This window comes from Pristiophorus japonicus, chromosome 5 (assembly GCF_044704955.1).
Source record: "Pristiophorus japonicus isolate sPriJap1 chromosome 5, sPriJap1.hap1, whole genome shotgun sequence".
NCBI lineage: Eukaryota > Metazoa > Chordata > Chondrichthyes > Pristiophoridae > Pristiophorus > Pristiophorus japonicus.
Window position 1 is genome coordinate 203,097,857 of NC_091981.1, and position 24,063 is coordinate 203,121,919.

The 24,063-nt window shown below is 47.0% G+C and overlaps 1 protein-coding gene across 8 annotated transcripts in view; it reads right to left on the reverse strand.

Annotated features, from left to right (window-relative positions):
- LOC139264565 (E3 ubiquitin-protein ligase HECW1-like) overlaps positions 1-24,063 on the reverse strand; it is a 751,381-nt gene that overhangs the window by 461,298 nt on the left and 266,020 nt on the right. For all 8 annotated transcript variants that reach the window (XM_070881227.1, XM_070881228.1, XM_070881232.1 and 5 more), the window contains one exon: positions 18,418-18,512. In XM_070881227.1, coding sequence (XP_070737328.1) covers positions 18,418-18,512 — 95 coding nt within the window. The remainder of the gene's footprint in view (positions 1-18,417; positions 18,513-24,063) is intronic.

The following is a 24,063-nucleotide window of genomic DNA, read 5'->3' on the forward strand; positions in this document are numbered from 1 at the left end:
TAGAGGGACCCTGGCAGTCGATCCAGATCGATTACATCGGGCCCCTACCCAATGCCCAGGGAGGCTACAAGTACTGCCTAGTACTGGTGGACGTATTCACCAAATGGGTGGAAGCCTTCCCATGCCGAACAGCCACTACCCTGGGAACAGCCAGGATCCTGGTCAGAGAATTGTTCTCCCGCTGGGGACTACCACAATATGTGGAGTCTGACCAAGGGAGTCACTTCACTGGGCAGATGATGCAGGAGACCCTTAAGGTACTCGGCATCAAAGGGAAATGGCATGTCGCCCACTACCCGCAGTCATCCGGGCCTGTGGAGCACTTAAACCGCACCATCAAAGAAAGACTGCGCAAAGAGACAGGGGACTCACCCAAAGGGTGGGTAGAGGTCCTACCACTGGTCCTCATGGGGATCCGGGCCAGCCAATCAAAGAGCACGGGGTACTCCCCGTACAAGCTCATGACCGGCAAAGCCATGCGAACCCGCACCCATGTATTAGCCCCGGTACTCACGGAGGGTCAACTTAGGGAAGCGAGCCGGGACAGCTTTGTCAGGAATCTGAACACCTTAAACAGATTCACTGGCAGGCCGCTAATTACATGGAGAAAACAGCATCGGAGCAACCGACTGCTGCTAGAACCCCGCAAGCATCACGAATGGTTAGATAGGGGACCAGGTCATGATGAGGAACTACGCTAGAGTAGGGGTTTTTGAGGCACTGTACATGGGACCGTACCACATTGTCGACAAGGCAAGCCCCATGGTCCATACCGTAAAAATGCCCCGCCATACAAAGTGGTTCCACATAAACCAGTGCAAACTTTTCAACCCAGGGGCAGCAGCTAAACATAAGGGACAGTCAAAAACAATAAACCGCCTGACTGGAAATCCCACAGGCAACGTGACAGACCCACAGACTGCACCTAGAGGGGCGGTGGACTGTGTTACTGGAGGAGCTATCCCCCCAATCATTTGGGACACAGCGCACCCTCAGTAGCTAGAGCCTTAAGAAGGACTCCCCACACATCACGGCCAAAGACACCATGGTCACCAGCGCCCCAATTTAAATGGTTCAGCCCTGGGAAAGGGACCAGCTGCGAAAGGGTACCTAAGGTCGGGGACCAGCCTGCAAGCAGGGACCCCCAGCCGGTAGCCTCGGGCAACAAGGGAACCCCAAAAAAGATGGTGGTGGACCAGCCACCAATTGGGAGTCCCCAGTCTGCAGCTCTCGACCAGGCAGAGCCCCCAGGGGACAAAATGAACCATGCAGCCACCCCCAAAGGAGCGGTATGCTGCAGCACCAGAGGGAGCGTTCCCCCGATAGTGTGGGACTCAGACCCACGTCCGGTCAGGACTCCGGGTCCTGCGGTACAGGCCGACTTACTACCGGCCCCGCTGGAAACCCAGAGGAGAAAGGAGAAGGACAGGAATTAACCTGGCCACCCAGAGACGGTGGCAGATGTACATATATATGTGCTTTTATGAATTTGTATGTTTAGTAAGGATCTAGCGTAGTGTAGGATTATCTGTGTAATATAGGATCATATGTAATAGTTATTGGGGAAAATGTGTGAAAGCCCATCCAAGGGTAAGAGAAAGAATCCACCTGTGCAGCTATTAAAAGAGGCACAGGCCGGGTAATACCCGGGAGTAGGAAGAATCTACCGGTATAGCTATTAAGGAAGCACCGGTAAGAGTAAAACGAATGTAAGACAAAAGTTAAAGGCAGACACCAGTTCCATAGGGAACCGAATAAGACAGCCAGTCAATTAAAGACTGTATTGTGTGTCTGAGAAGAAATGGGCCCAAATTGGAACTCAGTCACCTTTGTCAAGCCAGAGAGCTTTTCTCAGGGCTGGACAACTTGTTTTGTGCCCCTACAGGAAAGAGAACAACATGGGAAGGGTCCTGTTCTTGCTCACCCTGATAAGGATGAGCAGCGGCGGCCAAGGAGACATGGAAGAATCCCTCATTTATGGGTGCTCAGGAGTGAGAGCACCGATCGTGACTGCAGGGGGCGGCACACCAGCTGTGGAAGAACTCGCCGTTTATGTCTACGAAGGGAGGTGCCCAGGATGGCTGGGATCTAACTCCATCTGCTACTCCAGCCAGGAAGGATTTACCAATGGGGAGGCCTCAGTTCCATGCCCCCGGATACGGATCGTCGCTGCCCGAGTCAGTGTTACGGAGGGAAAACGTGTGTGTTTGACTTGCAAAGGAAAGATTCACCTGGGAAGATGGTGGTGGCAAAGAAAGCTCAGCAAGGATGCGTGGGACCAGGAATCGAACTGGGAAAGATTCGGTAATGATACGTACCGCACCATCACGGGGACACGGGGAGGAGTAAAAGTGTCTCGGGACAAGTGGTGGGAATCTGAACAGGGAATTTATATTTGCATGTGGGGATCAGAGAACATTTGCCCTGCAGGCATATCAATTGCCTTCGCCAGGCAATGGCAAGATGAAGGGGAAGGGATGGGGTGGGAATCCAGCCTACACGGGTGTACGGTCTCACATTCCCCACTCTCAATTAACGCCACCGAACTAAAAGCACACATTAAGAAACCCCTGCCCACGATCCCACCAGTATGCACAATAATAGAAAGGTGTCCTACCACCACCAAGGGACCTGGGAATAGATTAGTATTGGTACTGACCGAAAAGGTGTTATACCAGGGGGTACACTATGCAGTAGCTTCAGTAATTTTAAACCTTACCAAGGTACACTTACCTGCATGGTGCATGAAGGAAACAGAGCTGCTATACCAGGCTCTACTTAGAGAAATGTTCAAGAAATTTTACAAGTTAGACTTTGGGAATGTAGACAAAGCAGATTTATACACCCTAAACGCTAGGGACACCATGGGCACGTGGAGACCTAGAAGGGGCATCATAAATGACGTTTTTACTGTGTACAATACAGGGTCCTCTGTAATAAATGGCCTAGATGATATAGAACTGCAAACACAGATAAACAGTCTAAAGAACCAATTGAGGAAAATCCTGAAACAAGAAAACACAATAGTTGGCTCAGAGCTACACGAGGACCAGGCGATGACTGCCCATTTAAAAGAAATTATGGCTGAGCTGGAAAAACATGCACAGATAGTGAATGCACTCATACGGGAGAATAGAGGTGCTTCTGACCAGGCGGCACAGAATGAGGTGTGCGTATTGTATGGGACATGGTTGTTGGGTAAGGGCCGCAACAACCTGGAGGATTTAAAACAAGGTTCAGTCCCCTCCTGGATCAGGAACAAGCATCTCGCAGCCCTCCACCCGTACAGTAATTCACTAAGTCCATGCCATCTCCGCCTAGCCTCTGAAGCCTACCCTGTTCCAGTAGACTGTGGGAAATCTAACCACACCATTATGGGAATAGTACTAAGGATGCCAGTCATGGGTGGGACAGCCCAACCCGCACCAGTATACCGGGTGGAGAACTGTAAAGTCCTGTCCCCTCAGTACAGATTCACACGAGGCATGTAGTGAAGTCAAGGTCACTCTGGACCTGCACCTTTATGTCACAGCTCTGGAATGCTGCACTTGCCTGAGACCTGTCCTTATATACCTGTCTCTTGCAAGTGCACCCCTGGTAGTAAGGTATGCTGGTGGTTACAGGGCATATCATATTACAGTCATGTATAGCATGTTAGGATACAGTTATATATAATAATATAAGATACATGCCATCACCCTCCCCCAAGGTCTTATTGTCTTTATAGGTTCAGTCTCTCAGGTGGTCTACGCTCTCGCATGGAGCATCTGAGTTGTGGTTCAGTTGTTTGCCTTGGTGTCTGTTTTTCTTTGGGTGTGGTTGCTGGTATCTCGCCTGGGCTGTCTGTTTCGATTGGTGTGATTGTTGTTGACTCGCCTGGGCTGTCTGTTGGGATTGCCCTTTCCTCAGGTTGTTCCCTCTGTCTGTCCACTAGGTGTGGAGCGAGTTCCAAATTGTAGTCTGCCTCTGGTTCCGCAGTGTTGTTGGTAAATCTGCTTTTGACTTGGTCTACATGCCTCCGGCAGGTTTTGCCATTGTCCATTTATACTACCAGTAGCCTGTTTCCTTCCTTGCCCGTTACTGTCCCTGCAAGTTATTTGGGACCCCTGCCATAGTTTAGTACAAACACTTTGTCCCCTATCTCATTCCATCTCCCCCTCGAATTTCTGTCATGGTACTCAGTCAGCTTACGGCGCTTTGCCTCAATGATTTCGTGCATGTCTGGGAGGATTAATGAGAGCCTTGTTTTTAAAGTCCTTTTCATCAACAGTTGCGCGGGGGGAATCCCAGTCAGTGAGTGCGGACGAGATCTGTATGCCAGCAGCAGTCACGACAGGCGACCTAGCAGCGTGGGACCTTGGATTTTAAGCATGCCTTGTTTAATGATTTGCACTGCTCTCTCCGCCTGGCCGTTGGAGGCCGGCTTGAACAGTGCCGTCTTGACGTGATTTATGCCGTAGTCAATTCTAAAGTCTTGGAATTCTGCGCTGGTGAAGCACGGACCATTGTCACTGACCAATATGTCAGGGATTCTGTGCGTTGCAACCATGGTTGTGAGGCTCTCCACAGCAGTGGAGGTTGTGCTCGAGTTTAAAATGGTGCATTCGATCCACTTTGAAAATGCATCTACAACTACGAGGAACATTTTGCCCATGAATGGGCCCGCATAGTCTACGTGCACCCGCGACCATGGTTTGGTAGGCCAGGGCCAGGGACTCAGTGCAGCCTCCCTGGGGGCATTGCTGAGTTGGGCACAAATGGTGCACCTTCGGACGCAGAGCTCCAAGTCCGTGTCAATACCAGGCCACCAGACATGGGATCTGGCTATGGCCTTCATGAGAACGATCCCCGGGTGCTCGCGGTGGAGCTCCCAGACAAATGCCTCTCTGCCTCGCAGGGGCATGACTACTCAGCTGCCCCACATCAGGCAGTCTGCTTGTAGTGATAGCTCATGCATGCGCCTGTGAAAGGGTTTTAATTCCTCGGGACAGGCATCGCGAGCCTCTGCCCAGTCACCGGTTAGGACACATCTTTTTACTGAGGCTAACGTGGGGTCGCTGGCCGTCCAGGCTCTGATTTGGCGAGCCGTCATGGGCGAACCTGTGGACTCAAAGGCATTGATTGCCATGACTATCTCACAGTCCTGTTCGTCAGACCCTTCCGTGGTCGCCAGGGGTAGCCTGCTGAGCGCGTCGGCACAGTTGTCTGTGCCTGGTCTGTGCCTTATTGTGTAGGACGCCAGCATGAGTGCCCACCGTTGAATTCGCGCCGAGGTGTTGGTGGTTATTGCCGTGCTCTCGGATAGGAGGGACATGAGGGGCTTGTGGTCAGTTTCTAACGCGAACTTGGCCCCGAAAAGGTATTGGTGCATCTTTTTGACACCGTACACGCACGCGAGCGCCTCCATCTCTACCATTCCGTACCCGCGCTCCGCCCGCGAAAGTGACCTGGAGGCATAAGCTATGGGTTGTAATTTGCACGCACTATTGACATGTTGCAAAACGCACCCGACCCCATACGCTGACGCATCACATGTGAAAACTAGCTTTTTACCTGCGTCAAAGAAAGTCAAAACACTGTTGGAACACAGAAGGTTGCGTGCCTTATTGAAGGCGCGTTCCTGGGCGTCCCCCCAAAACCAATCGCACCCCTTCCTGAGGAGCACGTGGAGAGGCTCCAGCAGCGTGCTTAAGTTCTGCATAAAGTTCCCAAAGTAATTGAGTAGCCCGAGAAAGGCGTGCAGTTCTGAGACATTCCGGGGCCTGGGTGCCAGGCGAATTGCTTCTGTTTTGGACTCTGTTGGGCGGATTCCATCAGCGGCAATCCTTCTGCCCATACATTCAACCTCGGGTGAGAGAAACCGGCACTTGGATTTCTTGACTCGTAGGCCTACCCGATCCAACCGCTTTAGTACTTCCTCCAAATTACGGAGATGGGAGTCGGTGTCCCTGCCCGTGATAAGTATGTCGTCTTGAAATACAACCGTCCCCGGGATGGACTTGAGCAGACTCTCCATGTTGCGCTGGAATATGGCAGCTGCCGACCTGATGCCGAATGGGCATCGATTGTACATGAAAAGGCCTCGATGTGTGTTGATGGTGGTGAGTAGCTTGAATTCCTCGGTCAATTCTTGCGTCACATACACAGATGTGAGGTCTAATTTTGAGAAAAGTTTACCTCCAGCCAATGTGGCAAATAAGTCCTCCGCTCTGGGCAGCAGGTACTGGTCCTGCAGGGAGACTCTGTTTATGGTAGATTTGTAGTCCCCACAGATTCGTACGGATCCATCAGGCTTCATGACTGGGACGATGGGACTTGCCCAGTCGCTAAATTCCATAGGTGATATAATGTCTTCCCACAGAAGCCTGTCTAGTTCGTGTTCAATCTTTTCCCTCATCACATAGGGTACAGCTCTAGCCTTGTGATGGACCGGTCTAGCATCCTGTGTGATGTAGATTTTGACTTTGGCCCCTTTGAAAGTGCCCACACCTGGCTGAAAGAGATGTTCAAATCACTTTATAACTGTTGAGCAGGAGGTCCGTTCCTCTAATGACATGGCATGGACACCATCCCATTTCCAGTTTAGTTTTGCCAGCCAGCTTCTCCCCAGCAGTGCTGGGGGGTCTCCGGGGACAATCCAGAGAGGAAGTCGGTTCACTGTCCCTTTGTGTGTGACAGAGAGCATAGCGCTGCCGAGGACTGGTACGATTTCTTTGGTATAGGTCCTTAGTGTGGTGTCGACCCTTGTAGTTTTGATCTGTCTCTTTTATGCGGCCACAGTTGTTCAAATTGTTGAGCGCCCATGAGAGATTGACTCGCTCCCATATCCAGCTCCATGTTGACAGATATCCCATTGAGTAGGACCCTCATCATTATAGGAGGCGTCCTGTTGTAGGAGCAGCGGCCATTGATCGTGTTGACCCGCTGTACATCGGTGTCCCGGGTACTGTCCCCACCATCTTCTGGTCCGCTTTCCGACCCATCCGATTCGTATACCAGCTGAGCTGCCGTTTTTTTGCACATGCGGGCCAAATGCCCTGTATATTCACAATTTCTGCAAACAGCCTGCTGAAATCGACATCCCTTTGACGAGTGCTCATCCAGCACAGACCTGTTCCATTGTTTAAAGAGTTCCCAAAGAATGAGCTGCGTCTGGCTGATCTCTCTTGAGCTTCACTCAGTTTGTAGTTGATTGCTCGCATTGTGGGTTGATGAGGTGTGAACGGCCGTTCCTGTGGCCCTTGATGGCTTCTGCCTGCTGTCGAGAGCCTGTTCTCCCGGTTTTGTCTGTGTGTGGGGGTAGCAGCTTGTTTCGTGCTGTGAACTTCTTGTTCCGATATTTCATTAGTTGTCGTACCTACATTGTAAATCTACCTCGTTTCTTCTTCCCCTACCAAGAATGTCTGTGCAACCAGTGCTGCTGCCTCTAAGGTCAGGTTCTTGGTCTCTATGAGCTTTTGGAATATGCCTGCATGGCCTATTCCTTCAATGAAAAAGTCTCTCAGCATTTCTCTCCTCAGTTCATCGGAGAACTCACATAAACTAGCCAACCTCCGAAGTTCCACCACGAAGTCGGGTATGCTCTGGCCCACACAGCGTCTGTAGTTGTAGAATCTTTGTCTGGCCATGTGTAGGCTGCTCGCTGGCTTCAGGTGGTCTCTTACCAGTGTGCTCAATTCTTCAAACGACTTGCTTGCTGGTTTCTTCATTAAAGCGTATGTTTTCGAGCCACAGCTGTTCAAGAGATGGGCTCTTCTCTTGTCTGCCTTATCGTCGCCTAACCAGTCTTTGGTTACAAAGCTTTGCTGCAGCCTTTCTATAAAGTCCTCCCAATTGTCTCCCGCATTGTACTTTTCATCTGATCAGTTGTTCGCCATTCTGTGGATTCTGTAATCCCGTAACTCGTCGCCACTGTAAAGTCCTGTCCCCTCAGCACAGATTCACACGAGGCATGTAGTGAAGTCAAGGTCACTCTGGACCTGCACCTTTATTTCACAGCTCTGGAATGCTGCACTTGCCCGAGACCTGTCCTTATATACCTGTCTCTTGCAAGTGCACCCCTGGTGGTAAGGTATGCTGGTGGTTACAGGTCATATCTTATTACAGTCATGTATAGTATGTTAAGATACAGTTATATATAATAATGTAAGATACATGACAAGAACATTGGAACTATTCAAGGAGGTGCACACATCCATTTCGCAGCGGTCCCACCCTATGTCATAAAGTGGGAGCACGCTGTGACGGGTGCTGACCTCTCTGGGTGCCGGAGCCGGGGTGCACACATATTACTGTGTCCCTAGCACTTAAGTGCCCACTCTAAGTCACAGTGTGGGTTTAAAGCTGCTGGCGCACAGCCTATTAACTGCACCATGGAGGTAATAGCACATGACCACATCCCTCCACAGGTAGCATACATAACGGGTGGGACATACTGTGTCACCACCAGTGCACCCCACTACCAACATGGACACTTCTGGTGTCCAGTGAGTGACAACAGTTTTTGCTTCAAACCTGAGATATTAGTTCAAGTGGCCCAGGAACAGATTGTTCCCATTCCTGAACCTTCCACTGTCCACCTCACTATGAAGGAAAACATTACAAACCTGCAGAATTATGTTGTACGTTTTGGCTATGCAATTCCCCCTCTACCCGAACATCTTACTGCGCTGCTAAAAGCTGTAATTATCTCGCAAAAACATATCTATACTCCAGAACAGAAAACAATTGAGATAGGGAGAAAGATTCGAGATTACAATTCCGCCTTGGTGGGACATTTTCAGAAATATAGAAGTCCCAGTCTGGATCAGAATCGCTTCCCACACTTTAGTTATCTGTCAACTCGCGATTATTCTTTACTTATGGTGTCTCACTTGCCAAGTGAAACGCAGAGGCCGTCAGGTCAAGCACCAAAGGGTGCTGCATGCTCCCTGGCTGAACTTGGGAATCGCGCAGGGAGGGGTGACACCATACTACTATGTTTAATTTGTGTTTAATTTTACCTGCTGTGGAATGCAAATATCGAATGTTGTAAGAGCGTTACTTAAGATCGTGTTTGACTATGTACCTTTTATTTTTACCGTAGTAAAAGTTGTGTTTGACTATATGTCGTTATTTTACTATGAAAACAGAGTAAAGGAGGGACGTCGGAACCCTCTACGTTGTTGACCGAATTGTAATGACTGTATTCGCCTGTAAACTGCATTGCATTTCAAAGGGGGATGCATATTAATGTTTAGCTAGGTAAATACGGGGAAGATTGGCTCTCGGGGCCAGGAATTTTGCTTATCTTGCATGACACTCAAGTGTCACAGGGGGGACTGTAAGAGAAGGGAAAAATTCGTAGGAAACCCCCCCCCTCCCCGTCCCCCCAGTGTTTGGACTCATTGGAAAGGAAATTTAATTTGGAACTATCTACCAGAAAGTTTGAAGTCCTAAAATGCTCATGGAAGAAACTACGAACTTTAATCAAATTTGGGATTCTACAAGACAAATTAAGTCTGTGGGCAGGTCGAGAGAACTAAAGAAGCCAGTTTGATTATTGAAACTGTCTGGGGCATTGAGACTAAAATAAATTGTCTGGAAAATGGATACTCGAAAACCCTTCTCCACAAGAGACATTAACATTGCAACAATTAACTCAGAGATGGCCAGCCATCAACCTGAACCTGGAAAGCCATTTTCAGCCTATGCATAAAAACAAAAGGCCCACTCCTGCATGCAAAAACCAAGCACAAAGAACATAGCGATTACCAAGCTAATATTTCCATCAAGAAACAGATTTAAAAGATCAACCCACCCGACACATATTAACTTTTAACGAGCCCGCCAAAATATTACAAAGAAATGTCAAGCCCGCCAAGATTAAACAAAGAATTTTGGTCTGATTTGGCATGAAGATTAGGACAGTTCCTACAGTATAACTGGCCCCTGTTTTAACAAAGGGTATGCCATACTACGCCTATGCCATCAAGAAGGGAGAGAAACCAATGTGACAGTTGTAATCTAACTTCTCCAGTCTCGACATCCTGAAATCGAAAAGGAAGGAAGAACATCACCATCGCGGCAGCAACCGGCCACAGCCAACGTGGTACCACTAAAAACCACCGCGATCGAACAACCTCAAAACAAAACTTCACAAGGAAGAAACCGAAGAATCGAAAGTTTCCACTCTACAATCTAGGCCTGACTACCAATAGGTGAAAACGTTACCTAAAAGGACTTTGAAACCTATTTCTAACAAAAGAAAATGGGTACTTACCCCACAAATCCAAAACGCGCCCTACCGCATCAGCGGACTCAACACAACTGAAGATTGCGCAGTCAGAAATCCTCTCCGACGTTCGGGGTACGGCAATCAGAACTCACAGAATCCAACGAACCCCAAAACTGTGAACTACCGCTAACTGACCAGAAAGGATTGGTAAGCATAGTCCCTGTCTGCCCTGGAGTCTAACCTAGCCAATATTAGGTATCTGGGAGGTGGGAGGTGTAATTTTCACTGCAATCCCCTTGAATGTGTGATGTACTCTTCTTTATTAGTGTAATCGTAAGTGTGACATTGTATTTTCTTATCCTTAATAAAATCAAAGTTATTTTGCACCACACCAGTGGTCTTTTGCACTTTATCACATCCCCCAAATAAATCCAGAGTCTAGAACCCAAGGGTGGGGGAGCGATTCGAACCGCTCAAGTAGGTCAGAGCTGAAGCTGACCCCCGGGACCACCCCTTATAACGGCCTACTCCTGTTCCTATTTCTTATTTCTTATGTTCTTATGTTCTTATGATACAAGGATGGGTGGGAAAGCAAATTGTCAGGAGGACACAAAGAATCTGCAAAGAGATATAGACAGGCTAAGTGAGTGGGCACATTTTTGGCAGATGGAGTATAATGTGGGAAAATGTGAGGTTATCCACTTTGGCAGACAAAATAGAAAAGCAAATTATAATTTAAATGGAGAAAAATTACAAAGTACTGCAGTACAGCCTGCGGATTCTTGTGCATGAAACACAAAAAGTTAGTATGCAGGTACAGCAAGTAATCAGGAAGGCAAATGGAATGTTGGCCTTCATTGCAAAGGGGATAGAGTATAAAAGTAGAGAAGTCCTGCTACAACTCTACAGGGTATTGGTGAGGCCACACCTCGAGTACTGGGTACAGTTTTGGTCTCCGTACTTAAGGAAGGATATATTTTGGAGGCTGTTCAGAGAAGGTTCACTCGGTTGATTTCGGAGGTGAGGGGGCTGACTTATGAAGATAGTTTGAGTAGGTTGTGCCTATATTCATTGGAGTTCAGAAGAATGAGAGGTGATCTTATTGAAATATATAAGATAATGAGAGGGCTCGACAAGGTGGATGCAAAGAGAATATTTCCACTCATAGGGGAAAGTAAAACCAAGGGAAATAGTCTCAGAATAAGGGGCCGCCAATTAAAACTTAGATGAGAAGGAATGTCTTCTCTCAGAGGGTTGTAAATCTATGGAATTCTCTATGAAATATCCTCTCTGCATCCACCTTGTCGAGCCTCTTCATTATCTTATAAGTTTCAATAAGATCATCTCTCATTCTTCTAAACTCCAATGTGTATAGGCCTAACCTACTCAACCTATCCTCATGTCAACCCCCTCATCTCCAGAATCAACCTAGTGAACCTTCTCTGAACTGCCTCCAATCCTTCCTTAAATTCGGAGACCAAAACTGTACGCAGTACTCCAGGTGTAGCCTCACCAATACCCTGCACAGTTGTAGCAGGACTTCTCTGCTTTTATACTCTATCCCCCTTGCAATAAAGATCAACATTCCATTTGCCTTCCTGATTACTTGCTGTACCTGCATACTAACTTTTTGTGTTTAATGCACAAGGACCCCCAGGTCTCTCTGTACACAGCAGTTTGCAATTTGTCTCCATTTAAATGATAATTTGCTTTTCTATTATTTCTGCCAAAGTGGATAACCTCACATTTTCCCACATTATGCTCCATCTGCCAAATTTTTGCTCACTCACTTAACCTGTCTATAGCCCTTTGCAGATTTTTTGTGTCCTCCTCACCATTTGCTTTCCAACCCATCTTTGTATCATCAGCAAACTTGGCTACATTACACTTGGTCCCTTCATCCAAGTCATTAATATAGATTGTAAATAGTTGAGGACCCAGCACCGATCCCTGCGGTACCCCACTAGTCATTGTTTGCCAACCGGAAAATGACCCATTTATCCCGAATCTCTGTTTTCTGCTAGTTAGCCAATCCTCCAGCCATGCTAATGCTTATATATTACCCCCACCCCGTGAGCTTTTATCTTGTGTCGTAAACTTTTATGTGGCACCTTATCGAATGCCTTCTGGAAATCCAAATATACCACATCTACTGGTTCCCCCTTATCCACCCTGCTTGTTACATCCTCAAAGAACTCAAGCAAATTTGTCAAACTCCTTCATAAAACCATGCTGACTCTGCTTGATTGAATCATGCTTTCCCAAATGTCCCGCTACTGCTTCCTTAATAATGGACTCCAGCATTTTCGACAGATGTTAAGCTAACTGGTCTATAATTTCATATTTTTTGTCTGCCCCCTTTTTTAAATAGGGGCGTTACATTTGCAGTTTTCCAATCTGCTGGGCCTCCCCAGAATCCAGGGAATTTTGGTAGATTATATCCAATGCATCCACTATCTCTGCAGCCACTTCTTTTTAGACCCTAGGATGTAAGGCATCAGGGCCAAGGGACTTGCCCGTCTTTAGTCCCATTATTTTACCTAGTACTACTTCATTAATGATAGTGATTGTACTAAGTTCCTCCCTACCTATAGCCACTTGATTATCCACTATTGGGAAGATCAGCCATGACCTTATTGAATGGCGGAGCAGGCTCAAGGGACCAAATGGCCTACTCCGGCTCCAATGTTTTTATGTTTTTATGGACCCCATCCATTCATACTCCTAGGTCCACCTCTACCCTCCTCACTCATCCCTTGACTGGTGCACATTCTCTCCCATGTTCCAACTGCAATGCCTTGCTTCCTCCTGTCCATCCTTCCCCAAGTCCCACCTCATCTCTCACTGCCCAAGTAAGAGTTCTCCAACAGTCTCTCCCTGGCCCAGCTCCTCCCAGGTATGCTGCATTCCATCTTCCTGTGTACCCTAGGTTTTTATTTAAAAAATGGTGAGAATGATATTGAGCTCATCAATAAAGAAACATATATGAGAACCATGCAGACATTGGACCAGGAGAGAGGAGGAGGGACTTACAGAAAGAATGAGAAAGACAGTCAGCCAGTGGGGGCAATGAGAAAATGTGTGTTTGAGAGACCGGGTGAAAGAAACACAAGAGAGGATTAAGGAAACAGTGACATAGTCACAGGAAGAGAGATGAACTGTATTAAGATACAGTGGGGTAGAAATTGCCCCCCGCCTGAAACAGGGCATTCCCACCCCATTTCGATGGCTTTTACCACAGCTGCGGTTCAGCTCCCCTCTTCGACATTCTGCTCTTTGTTGATTTTTTTCCCTTGGATCCAGAAGTTGCTCTTAATTGGGGGCCGTGACAACACTTGAGGGGCAGATACGGATCAATGGCAACACCAGAGGGGCGGAAGTTGGGGGGGTGTGGAGTGACCGCTGCGATGATGTCATCACAGCGCTGCATCACCACGGCTCTCCCCTTCACTTAAAGAGGAGAGCCTTTGCGATTTTCAAACTTCGGCCCGCTGGGCTACCAGGGAGGGTTTCGGCCGGGCCAGTAGCCTGGCACCCAAAAGGGGGTGCTAGGCTGCCTGCTGGCCGCCCAGCCGAACCTGCAGGCATTATTGTCAGGCCGACATAGCTATCAGCCGACAAAAACAAACATGGCGGCAGTGGCAGTGCATCCTCCCCAGGTGGTGAAGAAGGCAAATGGTATGTTGGCCTTCATAGCTAGGGGATTTGAGTATAGGAGCAGGGAAGTCTTACTGCAGTTGTACAGGGCCTTGGTGAGACCACACCTGGAATATTGTGTTCAGTTTTGGTCTCCTAATCTGAGGAAGGACGTTCTTGCTATTGAGGGAGTGCAGCGAAGGTTAACCAGACTGATTCCCGGGATGGCAGGACTGACATATGAGGAGAGACTGGATCGACTGGGCCTGTATTCACTGGAGTTTAGAAGAATGAGAGGGAATCTCATAGAAACGTATAAAATTCTGACAGGACTGGACAGGTTAGATGCAGGAAGAATGTTCCCGATGTTGATCCAGAACCAGGGGTCACAGTCTAAGGATAAGGGGTAAGACATTTAGGACTGAGATGAGGAGAAACTTCTTCACTCAGAGAGTTGTTAACCTGTGGAATTCCCTACCTCAGAGAGTTGTTGATGCCAATTCATTGGATATATTCAAGAGGGAGTTAGATATGGCCCTTAGGGCTAAAGGGATCGAGGGGTATGGAGAGAAAGCAGGAAAGGGGTACTGAGGTGAATGATCAGCCATGATCTTATTGAATGGCGGTGCAGGCTCGAAGGGCTGAATGGCCTACTCCTGCACCTTTTTCCGATGTTTCTATGTTAAGGGAAGCTGCACCGCTGTTGCAGAAGGCCACAGCCTCACTGGGTCACCGGGAAAAAACAGGTTTTGGCAGCGCAGGGCGGGCCGAAGATTTTCAGAGGGGAATGTCGCCGTCAGGGGGGTAGATCGACGGTGCGCACGGTGATGACATGCTTAGCATGGATTGGCAGCAGCGGAGCGGTAGGTGGGGGAAATCGGGGCACCGCCGGAAAAACACGGCGGGGGGCAATTGGGCTAGCAGCGTCCATTCCACGAAAAGTTGGCGGCCACTCCACTCCGCAGCATGGCCGCCGATTTGCGGTGGTAACAGGCCTTAAGGAGAGGAGCAATTTTGGCCCCAGTATGTGTTACCTGGTATAACACTCCTGACATTATAAAATACTGTATCCTCTGACTCACTGGGAGCAGCACCATGAGGGTTCTGATATGTTTACATGAGTTTACATCTGCTACTCTAAATATTTTACTGCTGTTGCCAATTTTGCACACATGTGGTACAAATGTTTGATGTTGGACTTACTTTGAAGATTTGGCAATTGTCACAGTTACTGTGTATATTTATGTAGGTATACAATATAGATAAAGAATGATCCCACCTAAAACTGCAGTGAATAGGAACTAAATTACATGGTCATAGTGGCCGTTTTAAGACATGACATTCAAAATGAAGAAATGTAGGGGATAATTTTAACTTAACTCGCCCAGTGGGAAAGTAACAAGATCAGTTTGGAAACCCATTTTACACACTGCCCAATTTACTTCTCAGATCATAACGTTTCGGCTGTAAAGCAATCAACTGGAGGAGTTTCGAACCTTTCATTTATATCATGTCAGAACTCAGATCTGTTTTCTATTTAAAGCGTCAAAAAGAATTACATTGTTTTCTTTGTTATAACTTATCCAATATTGTGTCAATGCAAGATTTATTACGGACAAACTGTACATATTAGGACTAGGACTGCAAGGTATACGATGTTATTGCCAAAACTACTCCTTATTACTGAAATGGCTCAAGAGTAAATTGGATGCATAAAATATTTACAGGCATCTACCATATGACATTACCAAGAAATTGTCAGCTCCATACTTATGGGCTCAATTTGTGCATTCTGCGAACTGAATATTCTATTTCATAAAATTAATACCATGCTCTTGACTTGTAATAGGTTTTCTGATTTGCAATGCAGCAAACAGTAATATTTTCCATTTAACACCAAGCAGTCTCCTTGAAGCTTTTTATAAAAACACTGATCTAAAAGGCTCTCTCATGGCTCAGTGAATTTATTCAGTAAGTGGCTAATTCATACAGACCAGGAAGGCCCTGGATTGATTCTTGGTTTGGATATAGTTAGCTGGTCTCTGTTAGGGCAGGAGTTGAGATGCCACAATAGGCCTCAGGGACCTAGTATGTGGAGGGAATGAATCAGCCTCGGTTCCTACTGTGAATTGCTGACGATGGTGTCGATTTTGACTTTGCTATAGTGAGAGTATAAAACGGGTGACAGTGAATTGGCAGCCTGGTTTACATCTCTCCCGATTTTTATTTTTATTCCCACTGACTTCAATGGAAGTAAAAATATGGAGAGATGTAAAACAGGCTGCTGATTCACTACCACCCGTTTTACACTAGCGCACAAAGTCAAAATCTATCCCGACACGTGCAGGGGAGGACACAATTGAGCTTGACCATGATTCCCCATAATGAAAATAACTTAAAGACACCCAAATGTTGGCTCTATCTGAATAAGAGTCACCTGGATGAGATACCAGACCCCACCGAAGAAGAAACAATTACAGGGGAGCTGGAGAAGGCAAGTATTGCCAAAAAAAAGCCTCTAATGAAAAACAATAATCCATTAACTATCTGAATAATGAATCTGATATTTATTTAATCATGTTGTCAATAAAACACTAGGGGCTGGATTTTCGGCTTTTGTGATTTCGGGACGGGAATGCTGGCGGGGCGGTCGTGATATCACCTGGAAAACGTTTGCGCCCTCGTCTGCAAGATTCGGCAAAAATTAGGTTACATTATAGAGGGCGCAAAATCAGGAATTACTCAAATAAGTTTTTGCGCCCCAGCCAAAAATTGCGGCATTAGAAAGTTCGACATTTCGCGCATGTTCGGACGAGTTCAATTTTCAGTGTCCTGCAACATAACGTTTTCTATTGTATGTTTCTTTTGGTAGGGCAGTTTTTGTTACTTTGTTGCAATAAAATGTCAGTTTGATCCTTTGCCATTGGTGTCTTGTGTATCATTCCAATGTTCACCAGAGATGTGCTTTTATGAGGGCACATAGCATGTCCAGTATTAGCTCCATCCCTCAGTTTACTCCATTTAGGAGAACCGGCCCATTATGAGCTGGCGCCGTGCGACTCTTGGTCTGACAGCATCTCCACGCTGATGGTGTGGCTATCCAATGGGGGCCTCACTGGTCCTCCTCCTCCTCCTGAGGTGGGCTTGCAATCCCCACTGGCAATGCCTGGCCCCTCATGATGGCCACATTGTGCAACATGCAGCACACCACAATGAATTTGGATACCTATTGAGGGGAGTATTGAAGGCTGCCTCCAGAGCAGTCCAGGTATCGGTCTGCCTGTCGGAGATGGCATATTTCTGTCAGCACTTCCTTTCAGAAGCACAGCCTTCTCACACACTGCTCCTCAGAGAGCTGGAGGTATGAGCGTTGGTGCCTATATACCTGTGGGGGGTAAGCCCTACTCCACAGACGTCTTCGCCTCTCCTCATCCATGGCCCGACATGGCCAAAAGCCCTTGTTGTGTCTGGATGCCATCTACCAATAGCATGGAGGATGAAACACTGGTGAACTAGTAATGCCCTCATTAAATTCTCAGTGAAGATGCAAAGACACTTTAATGGCAGATAAAAGTACCACTTTCAAGACAGCGATTGACGCAGCGTGCTGTGTGCAAACGTTGCAGTCAATGTGGCCTGCGATGTAGGAGCCTCTTTTTTCAAATTACATACACTGCAAATACCGCCTACTGGACCATGGGAACGCCTAGTTTTTCAGGCGTTTCTGGGGCGGCCGTATAATGGGGCGTTAGGGCCTAATTTTGCATCCAGGGTGCTAGCGGAACGTTGCACAATGATTGACGTCATGATCTCAGTGAAACTAGAGGGTGGGGCGGTAAGTTTTTGCACTGCCGCAAACCCTGAGCCGAATTTGCCGACCGGGCGGTAAAAGCTGGATGCCTAAAAACCATCCTTTACTGCCCCTCCTGGGCGCTACCAGTGACGCAAGGGAGCGGAAATTCCAGCCCTCGGGGACCAGTCTCTCCATGCAAATAAGCATTAGCTTGTATTTCTTACAGGCAGAGGAAATATTAGTGGTATTTAAATCTTTATGTTAGTAGAACACGAGTACGTGGACGCACTATCATCAATAGCATTTTATAAATGATGGACAGGAATAAGATCTGCAAGGAGCCAATTCTTGGGTAAGCTGCCATCTCTCCCACTCTATTTAAAGCATAAAGTAAAATGTTAAACAGTGTAGAAGAATGATAAGTATTGTTTTTTTTTAATTAATTTATTAGATCAAATGTGGAGATGAGGATTTCTTTTATTGCAAAATGTACCAGAGTAGTCTGTATAGACATCAACATGTGAAAAAAGATGCTTGGAGAAAAGGACACTGCCATAATGATGGGATTTGCTGCAATACAATATCAACACTATCTGTTGTCTTTCAGGGACTACAGACTGTGGTGAAAAAGAGGGCAGATTCTATTTTTATTTTTACCTTTCGTCAGATGTAAGCTTGCCGACACAGTGCTGGAAAATTGATGTAGGCGATTATCAAATGGTATCTATATATACAGATATATATAGTAAGCACAATGCAGTAAGGAACTCACAGGAGCAGAAGGATTTTTCACACTGACGCTTGGAGTTGTTGCTCGAAGTGCTCCACTGGCTCCATGGTAATACTTAAAGCAGATTTTTGTTTCAGCTGAAAGACAGATTAAGGTCATATTAAAGCTGCAAGAGATCACTATGTGAGACATTATAATTTGTTCCCGATGTTTTGCTATTGTGGCTTGAACCAAACAAGAACCACGTTTTGATTCATTTTAGAAATTTTTCACCAATTTTCTCTCCTCCAATCTTTTTTCTTTTAATCGGGTTGTTTCCTTAGGCGAGATGGTTCCACAAGTGCCAATCACCTTCCAGAACCTCACCCAAGTGGCCATTATTCACGTGTGAACTTTGACAGCAAGTGTCAATGGGGTATTCGACTGTGCAGGCATCACAATGCGGTTCTCATACAACATCCACACACGTGCACCACCAGCAATTAGGTGCAGGAACACTGATAATTTCTTCTCTCTAACCTGCAGTGAATTTGTGTTCATTTCAAAGAAGCAATAACACGCCAATCAATCACAAAACTTCGTGAAGAAACTCTATTCACAAGGGAAGAACAGATTTTATTTGTCGATGTTTTTGTTTAAATCAACCACTTCTTGTGACACTAAAGCAACCCAAACTTTATCAGATCCATTTGTGCAAGCATTGAATTTAAGTGACTCCTTAAGATTTTCATGTGTGTAAAAACATGCATGCACATTTACACCACACTCAGTTGTACCAGAATTCTACACCATGCTTACATTAGCCCACTCAACATCAGGTCTGAGCTTAATCCAGTTCTAACAGTTTGGCAGACAAAGAAATTATGCTTATCTAAAAATACATCTTACTCAAAATACAGTTTATCCTTTTTAATCTTACAGGGTTTGTTCCAGAAACAAGATTTGGTGCTGTATTAGAGACTGGGGGATTTATGCGGGAACAATCTCACACGTATGAATTCTCGGAAAAAAAATATAAATGGAAAAGCAATGATACCGGGATATAGTCCTTTCTCACATTGACTGGAATGGAGCCCTTAAATTGTTTTCTCTCATTATTATTGTGTGTTAACTTCTGACCCTAGTGGTAATACTCAGCATTGAGGATTACACTAAGCTTTTCACCTGAGGCGTACTTACTCAGTATCCTTAATCCTCTTCACTCCCAGTGGATCAATTCCATTACTTAGATGGTTCTCTGCTGCAATCAAGATTAAGCCCGCGAGCAGGTATGTAAAGTGCAGCAGGAGTGTTCTACTTTATGGGCAAATTTGGTTAGATCTTTTCTGTGTTTGTGCATTAAAATATTCCTATCATTTCCTCAGTACAGAATAAAGTTTTGTTTTGAAAGGTAGCTATGAATGTTTTTAATTAAATACATTCACAAGTATGTTATTTCTAATTGTAAAAGAAAGAGTTTGCTTTAATACATTGTCTTTCATGCCTTTTTTATCCTCAGGACTTCCCAAAGTACTTCACAGTCAAAGAAGTATTTTTGAAGTGTAGTCGTTATTGTAATTATAGGGAAATGCAGCAGACAATTTGTACATAAGTGCTGTAACCTGCAGGGCTACATACCCAGAGCTGGAAAGTGGGATTATGCTGGATAGCCTCTTGTTGGCTGACACGGACACGATGGGCCGAAATGGCCTCCTTCCATGCTGTAAATTTCTATGATTCCCACAAACAGCAGCGAGATAAATGACCAGTGTTGTTTGAGAGATAAATATTGGGCAGGACGCTGGGAGAACTCCTCTGCTTTTCTTTGAATAGTGCCATGGGATCTTTTACGGGGTTTTAGTTTAACGTCTCATCCAAAAGGTGGCATCTCCGACAATGCAGTACACCCTCAGTACATAATCATACCCTTAAGAATCCATACTTAGCTTTCTTCAGTCTTTAAAACTTTAATATCAAGCAACTTTGTTAAAAGCAAATTATTTCATTCATAATTAATGTAATTATAGGCTTGATGAAATGTTAACGCATCCAGTGTTTACCCAAAGAAAATATAATGTTTCGGCATCAGTGCTTCAGGCTTGCTGCAGTCCTAAATCATATCTTGTTTCTATGAAACTCCGCTGTGCAATGTTAGTCTACAGAATTCTGCTGTCTAACTTTGTGTTCAATCCCCATCAGTGAGGCAGCAATGAACACTATACTGACACAAAAGGAAAGACACTGAAGAGCTTCTCCAAAACAGAGCATCTCAGTGCCTTAGACAGTGTCAAAAGCCTTTAAAAAAAAATTCACACCTCGACGCAGGGGCCTAGAATTATGTTGACCCCGCACCCATTATACAGGCGTTAAAGCAGCCACCTAAGCATCCAACATGGTGTGTGGCATGCGAACACACATTCTACCTCGGAAGTGCGCCACTCACCATATTAGTAAAGGTTCCATTGTAGGGGTCCCAGGCTCACGCCTGAAACAGGCCCGGTTGCATATACATCATCATCATAGGCAATCCCTCGAAGCAAGGATGACTTGCTTCCACGCCAAAAAGGGACGAGTTCACAGGTGTTTCAATGAAGGACCTAATATTCCAGATCCCGAACTACATCTTGAAGGGTGGAAGATGCCTGTGCGTGGATGTTTTTAACGTGTGGTGGCCGTTGCACACCAGCCACCACATGGGCTTGACAGAGCTAGGTCTTGGTCCAGTGGCAAGGATTACCCAAGACGACTGGAGACCAGCTCTCCTACACGGACCTAGCACACACACATATCGCAGTGTGGGCTGGCCCGTGCTGCCCCAGGGCCCTCGTCTCTTCTGAGCCCCAAACTTACGCCTCTCCTGGGCCCCGGTCACTCCCAGCCCGGAAATCGGCGCGGTCCCGGCCTGCAAGACCATCAGCAGGCCGGGGCCATTAGAGGGAGCAGCGTGCAGCGGCCCGGCCTGGAAATTGGCGCGGTCCCAGCCTGCAAGGCCATCAGCAGGCCGGGGCCATTAGAGGGAGGAGCGTGCAGCGGCCCGGCCTGGAAATCGGCGCGGTCCAGGCCTGCAAGATGATCAGCAGGCCGGGGCCATTAGACGGAGCAGCGTGCGGCAGCATAACACTTCAGGGAGCAGTGCATGCTGCTGCAGGAGGGCGATGGCTGCGAAGCCAGGTCGCTAATTGCAGTGCGGGCAGGCACAACAGGAGGGGCGAAGGAGCGGCAAAAGCTTGTAGATGCATATAAAAACAGGGGGCCTAACGCTCATTTGAAATTGGGATGTCCCGAATGCAGCTGGTGTCAGGGCTGCTGTGTTCAGAATAATGTGGTATACCTGCAAACTAACCAGCGGTCCTTATAGGAACTGCTGGAGGGCGCCATCAAAAGGGTAAGGTTTTTAAAAAAGAGTTACCTGAATGTAGAGCCAGGAAGAGCAGGAATGTGCCTCCTGTCTCTACAGCAAGCACGATGACAGTTGGCTAGCGCCCCCCCCCCCCCCACCCCCAACCCCCCCTCCTGATTGCCCCCTCCCTTCCTATTGATCGCCTCCTACTCCTTCAGGATCTACTTGAAGGGTCGTTACCTCCACCTTTGTCCGACTGAAACCACCAGCTGCTTCTGGGCACCCGTTTAGCATCTGCAGCTCGCTGGCGATATGCTGATGAATCCCTAGGCCCAATTTCGGTTGAGCTCTGGTTTCTGGTGCGGACTCACAGCATGCCACCTATTTCCAGCCCAGCATCTTTGAGGTTGCAAAAAAAATGTAAAATAAAAACATTTCATCTTTTCTCTTACAGACCAGAGTGAAGAAGAGAGTCACATTGATTCTTAAACCAAGTGGCCTACAGACCTCGGGACCATGCCTTGAAGAAATTTCACGCAGGTTGCTAAGATAAATGTTGCACACACTTTGCTTCCTTTTAGAATGTTGCTTCACACTGCATCTGATCATGTTTTCCAAGGCACACTGTATTGCTATAGAACAAGTTTGTTTGCCCCATGGCCCATGAGATAAGGCAAACACCAAACACAAAGTATGCTGTATAGGCGCACACTCACACAAAGTGACTGCTTGGCACTTGGGTCACACACATCTTCTCCCACAGGTTTTATAGCAGCACATGTCCCTGTTCTATGTGTTTTCAAGAAAAGGATGCACATAATTGACCTGCATCTGCAGGCAGGCATCTGAATCTGTGACATAGGAACATAGGAACAGGAGCAGACCATCAACCCCTCAAGCCTGTTCAATTAGTAGTTGGCTGTCCTGTATCTTAACTCCAGCTACCTCCCTTAGTTCCATAACCCTTCAGCAATACCATTGCCTAAGAAAAATCCAACAATCTCAGCTTTGAAATTTTCAATTGACCCTCCATTCCTTATGAGGAGAGGGCCTTGGAAGTTCCAGGGCCCCGAACTTGGTGGAAGCTAAGTTACACCCAAGTGCCGCCCAAAGGACCGCTGAGATACCTGACGGTACCTTGGGCGGGAGATTCATGGAAAAGTTTGGGAAAGACTGTCCAGCGACAAAAAACGACTTACGCCATAAATCTGGGCGGCAGCGGACGGGACCTCCCAATATCGGTGCCAACTGCAATCCTCGGCAAAGTATCAACATTGTTTTTAAAAACACTGCAAAACCTTCAGGGGACCCCATCCACCTGAAGCGCTGGAAAAAAATAAAGCTTTTTTTGCAGGTCTTCTTACTTATTGTTGAGGTTAGACCTGCCTCCATGCAGTGATCCTTTCCCCTGCTGCAGTGGACTCCCGCCCGGACCAAACTGGCAGCTCGGTGGGCGGGAGGACACTTACGTGAATTGCGCACCAGCAGATGTCAGCGGACTGTTCCCAGCGGTCATCCCTCCCTGCCGATGGGGGGGCCCCCTCCAAACTCGCTCGGAGGGCCCACCGCCCAAGTTCAGCCCCCAGGTGTGGAAGCAATTGTACGCACTGGGGAATGCAAGTTGGGTAGCCTCCCCAAAGTCAATGGGGAGTATCACTCTTTGCTTTTCATCCCTTAAAATCTTTATTTCCTCAATCAATTGCTCCATCACACAAGCACGTGCACTGTCATGCCATGTAAAATTCTATTTTAAAGGCTGCCTCACTGCTAGCTTCCTAAAATACCTTCTTCTGCTCCTCTCGGTGTCTGACAGAAGAATGTAATTGAGCCCAATGAGTCGCCTCAACCAAGCACCTCACTGCAGCCTGCGTCATCCGCAAGTACCAGCACAGTTCCATCCACACCAGGGGGTCAGTTAGTAAGCTGCATGACTGGGAGAAGTTTTGGGAGAAGCAGAGAGTGTGAATGGGGAAACGCAAGTGCAGAACCAAAACACTGCTTTGACCGCTGAGCCTAGTGACTCATGTCTCGCAGGGCCTGCTCATGAATGCACTTTAGTAACTCAGCCATTGCAGTTCATGCAGTGATTTTGAGAGTGTGCCAAGCAACCTGTATAGTTTGGGGCCTTCTATGAAAGAGTCCACAAACCACATTTGTGTGTGTAGCATGCCTACTTGACCAAACTGATGATCACCATGGTGAAAGTGGCTCCTTCAGGATCATCTGAACTCACAAGCTCCCCCCCCCCCCCCCCCCCCTCCGCCATCCAGCTCAGATCCTAAGCTCAGGCTTTCATCACAAATCTTTTGACCATGTAAGTGCCATGTTCTTCACTTTGGGGAATTAGGCCAGTAAAAGGGCTGGGCTCC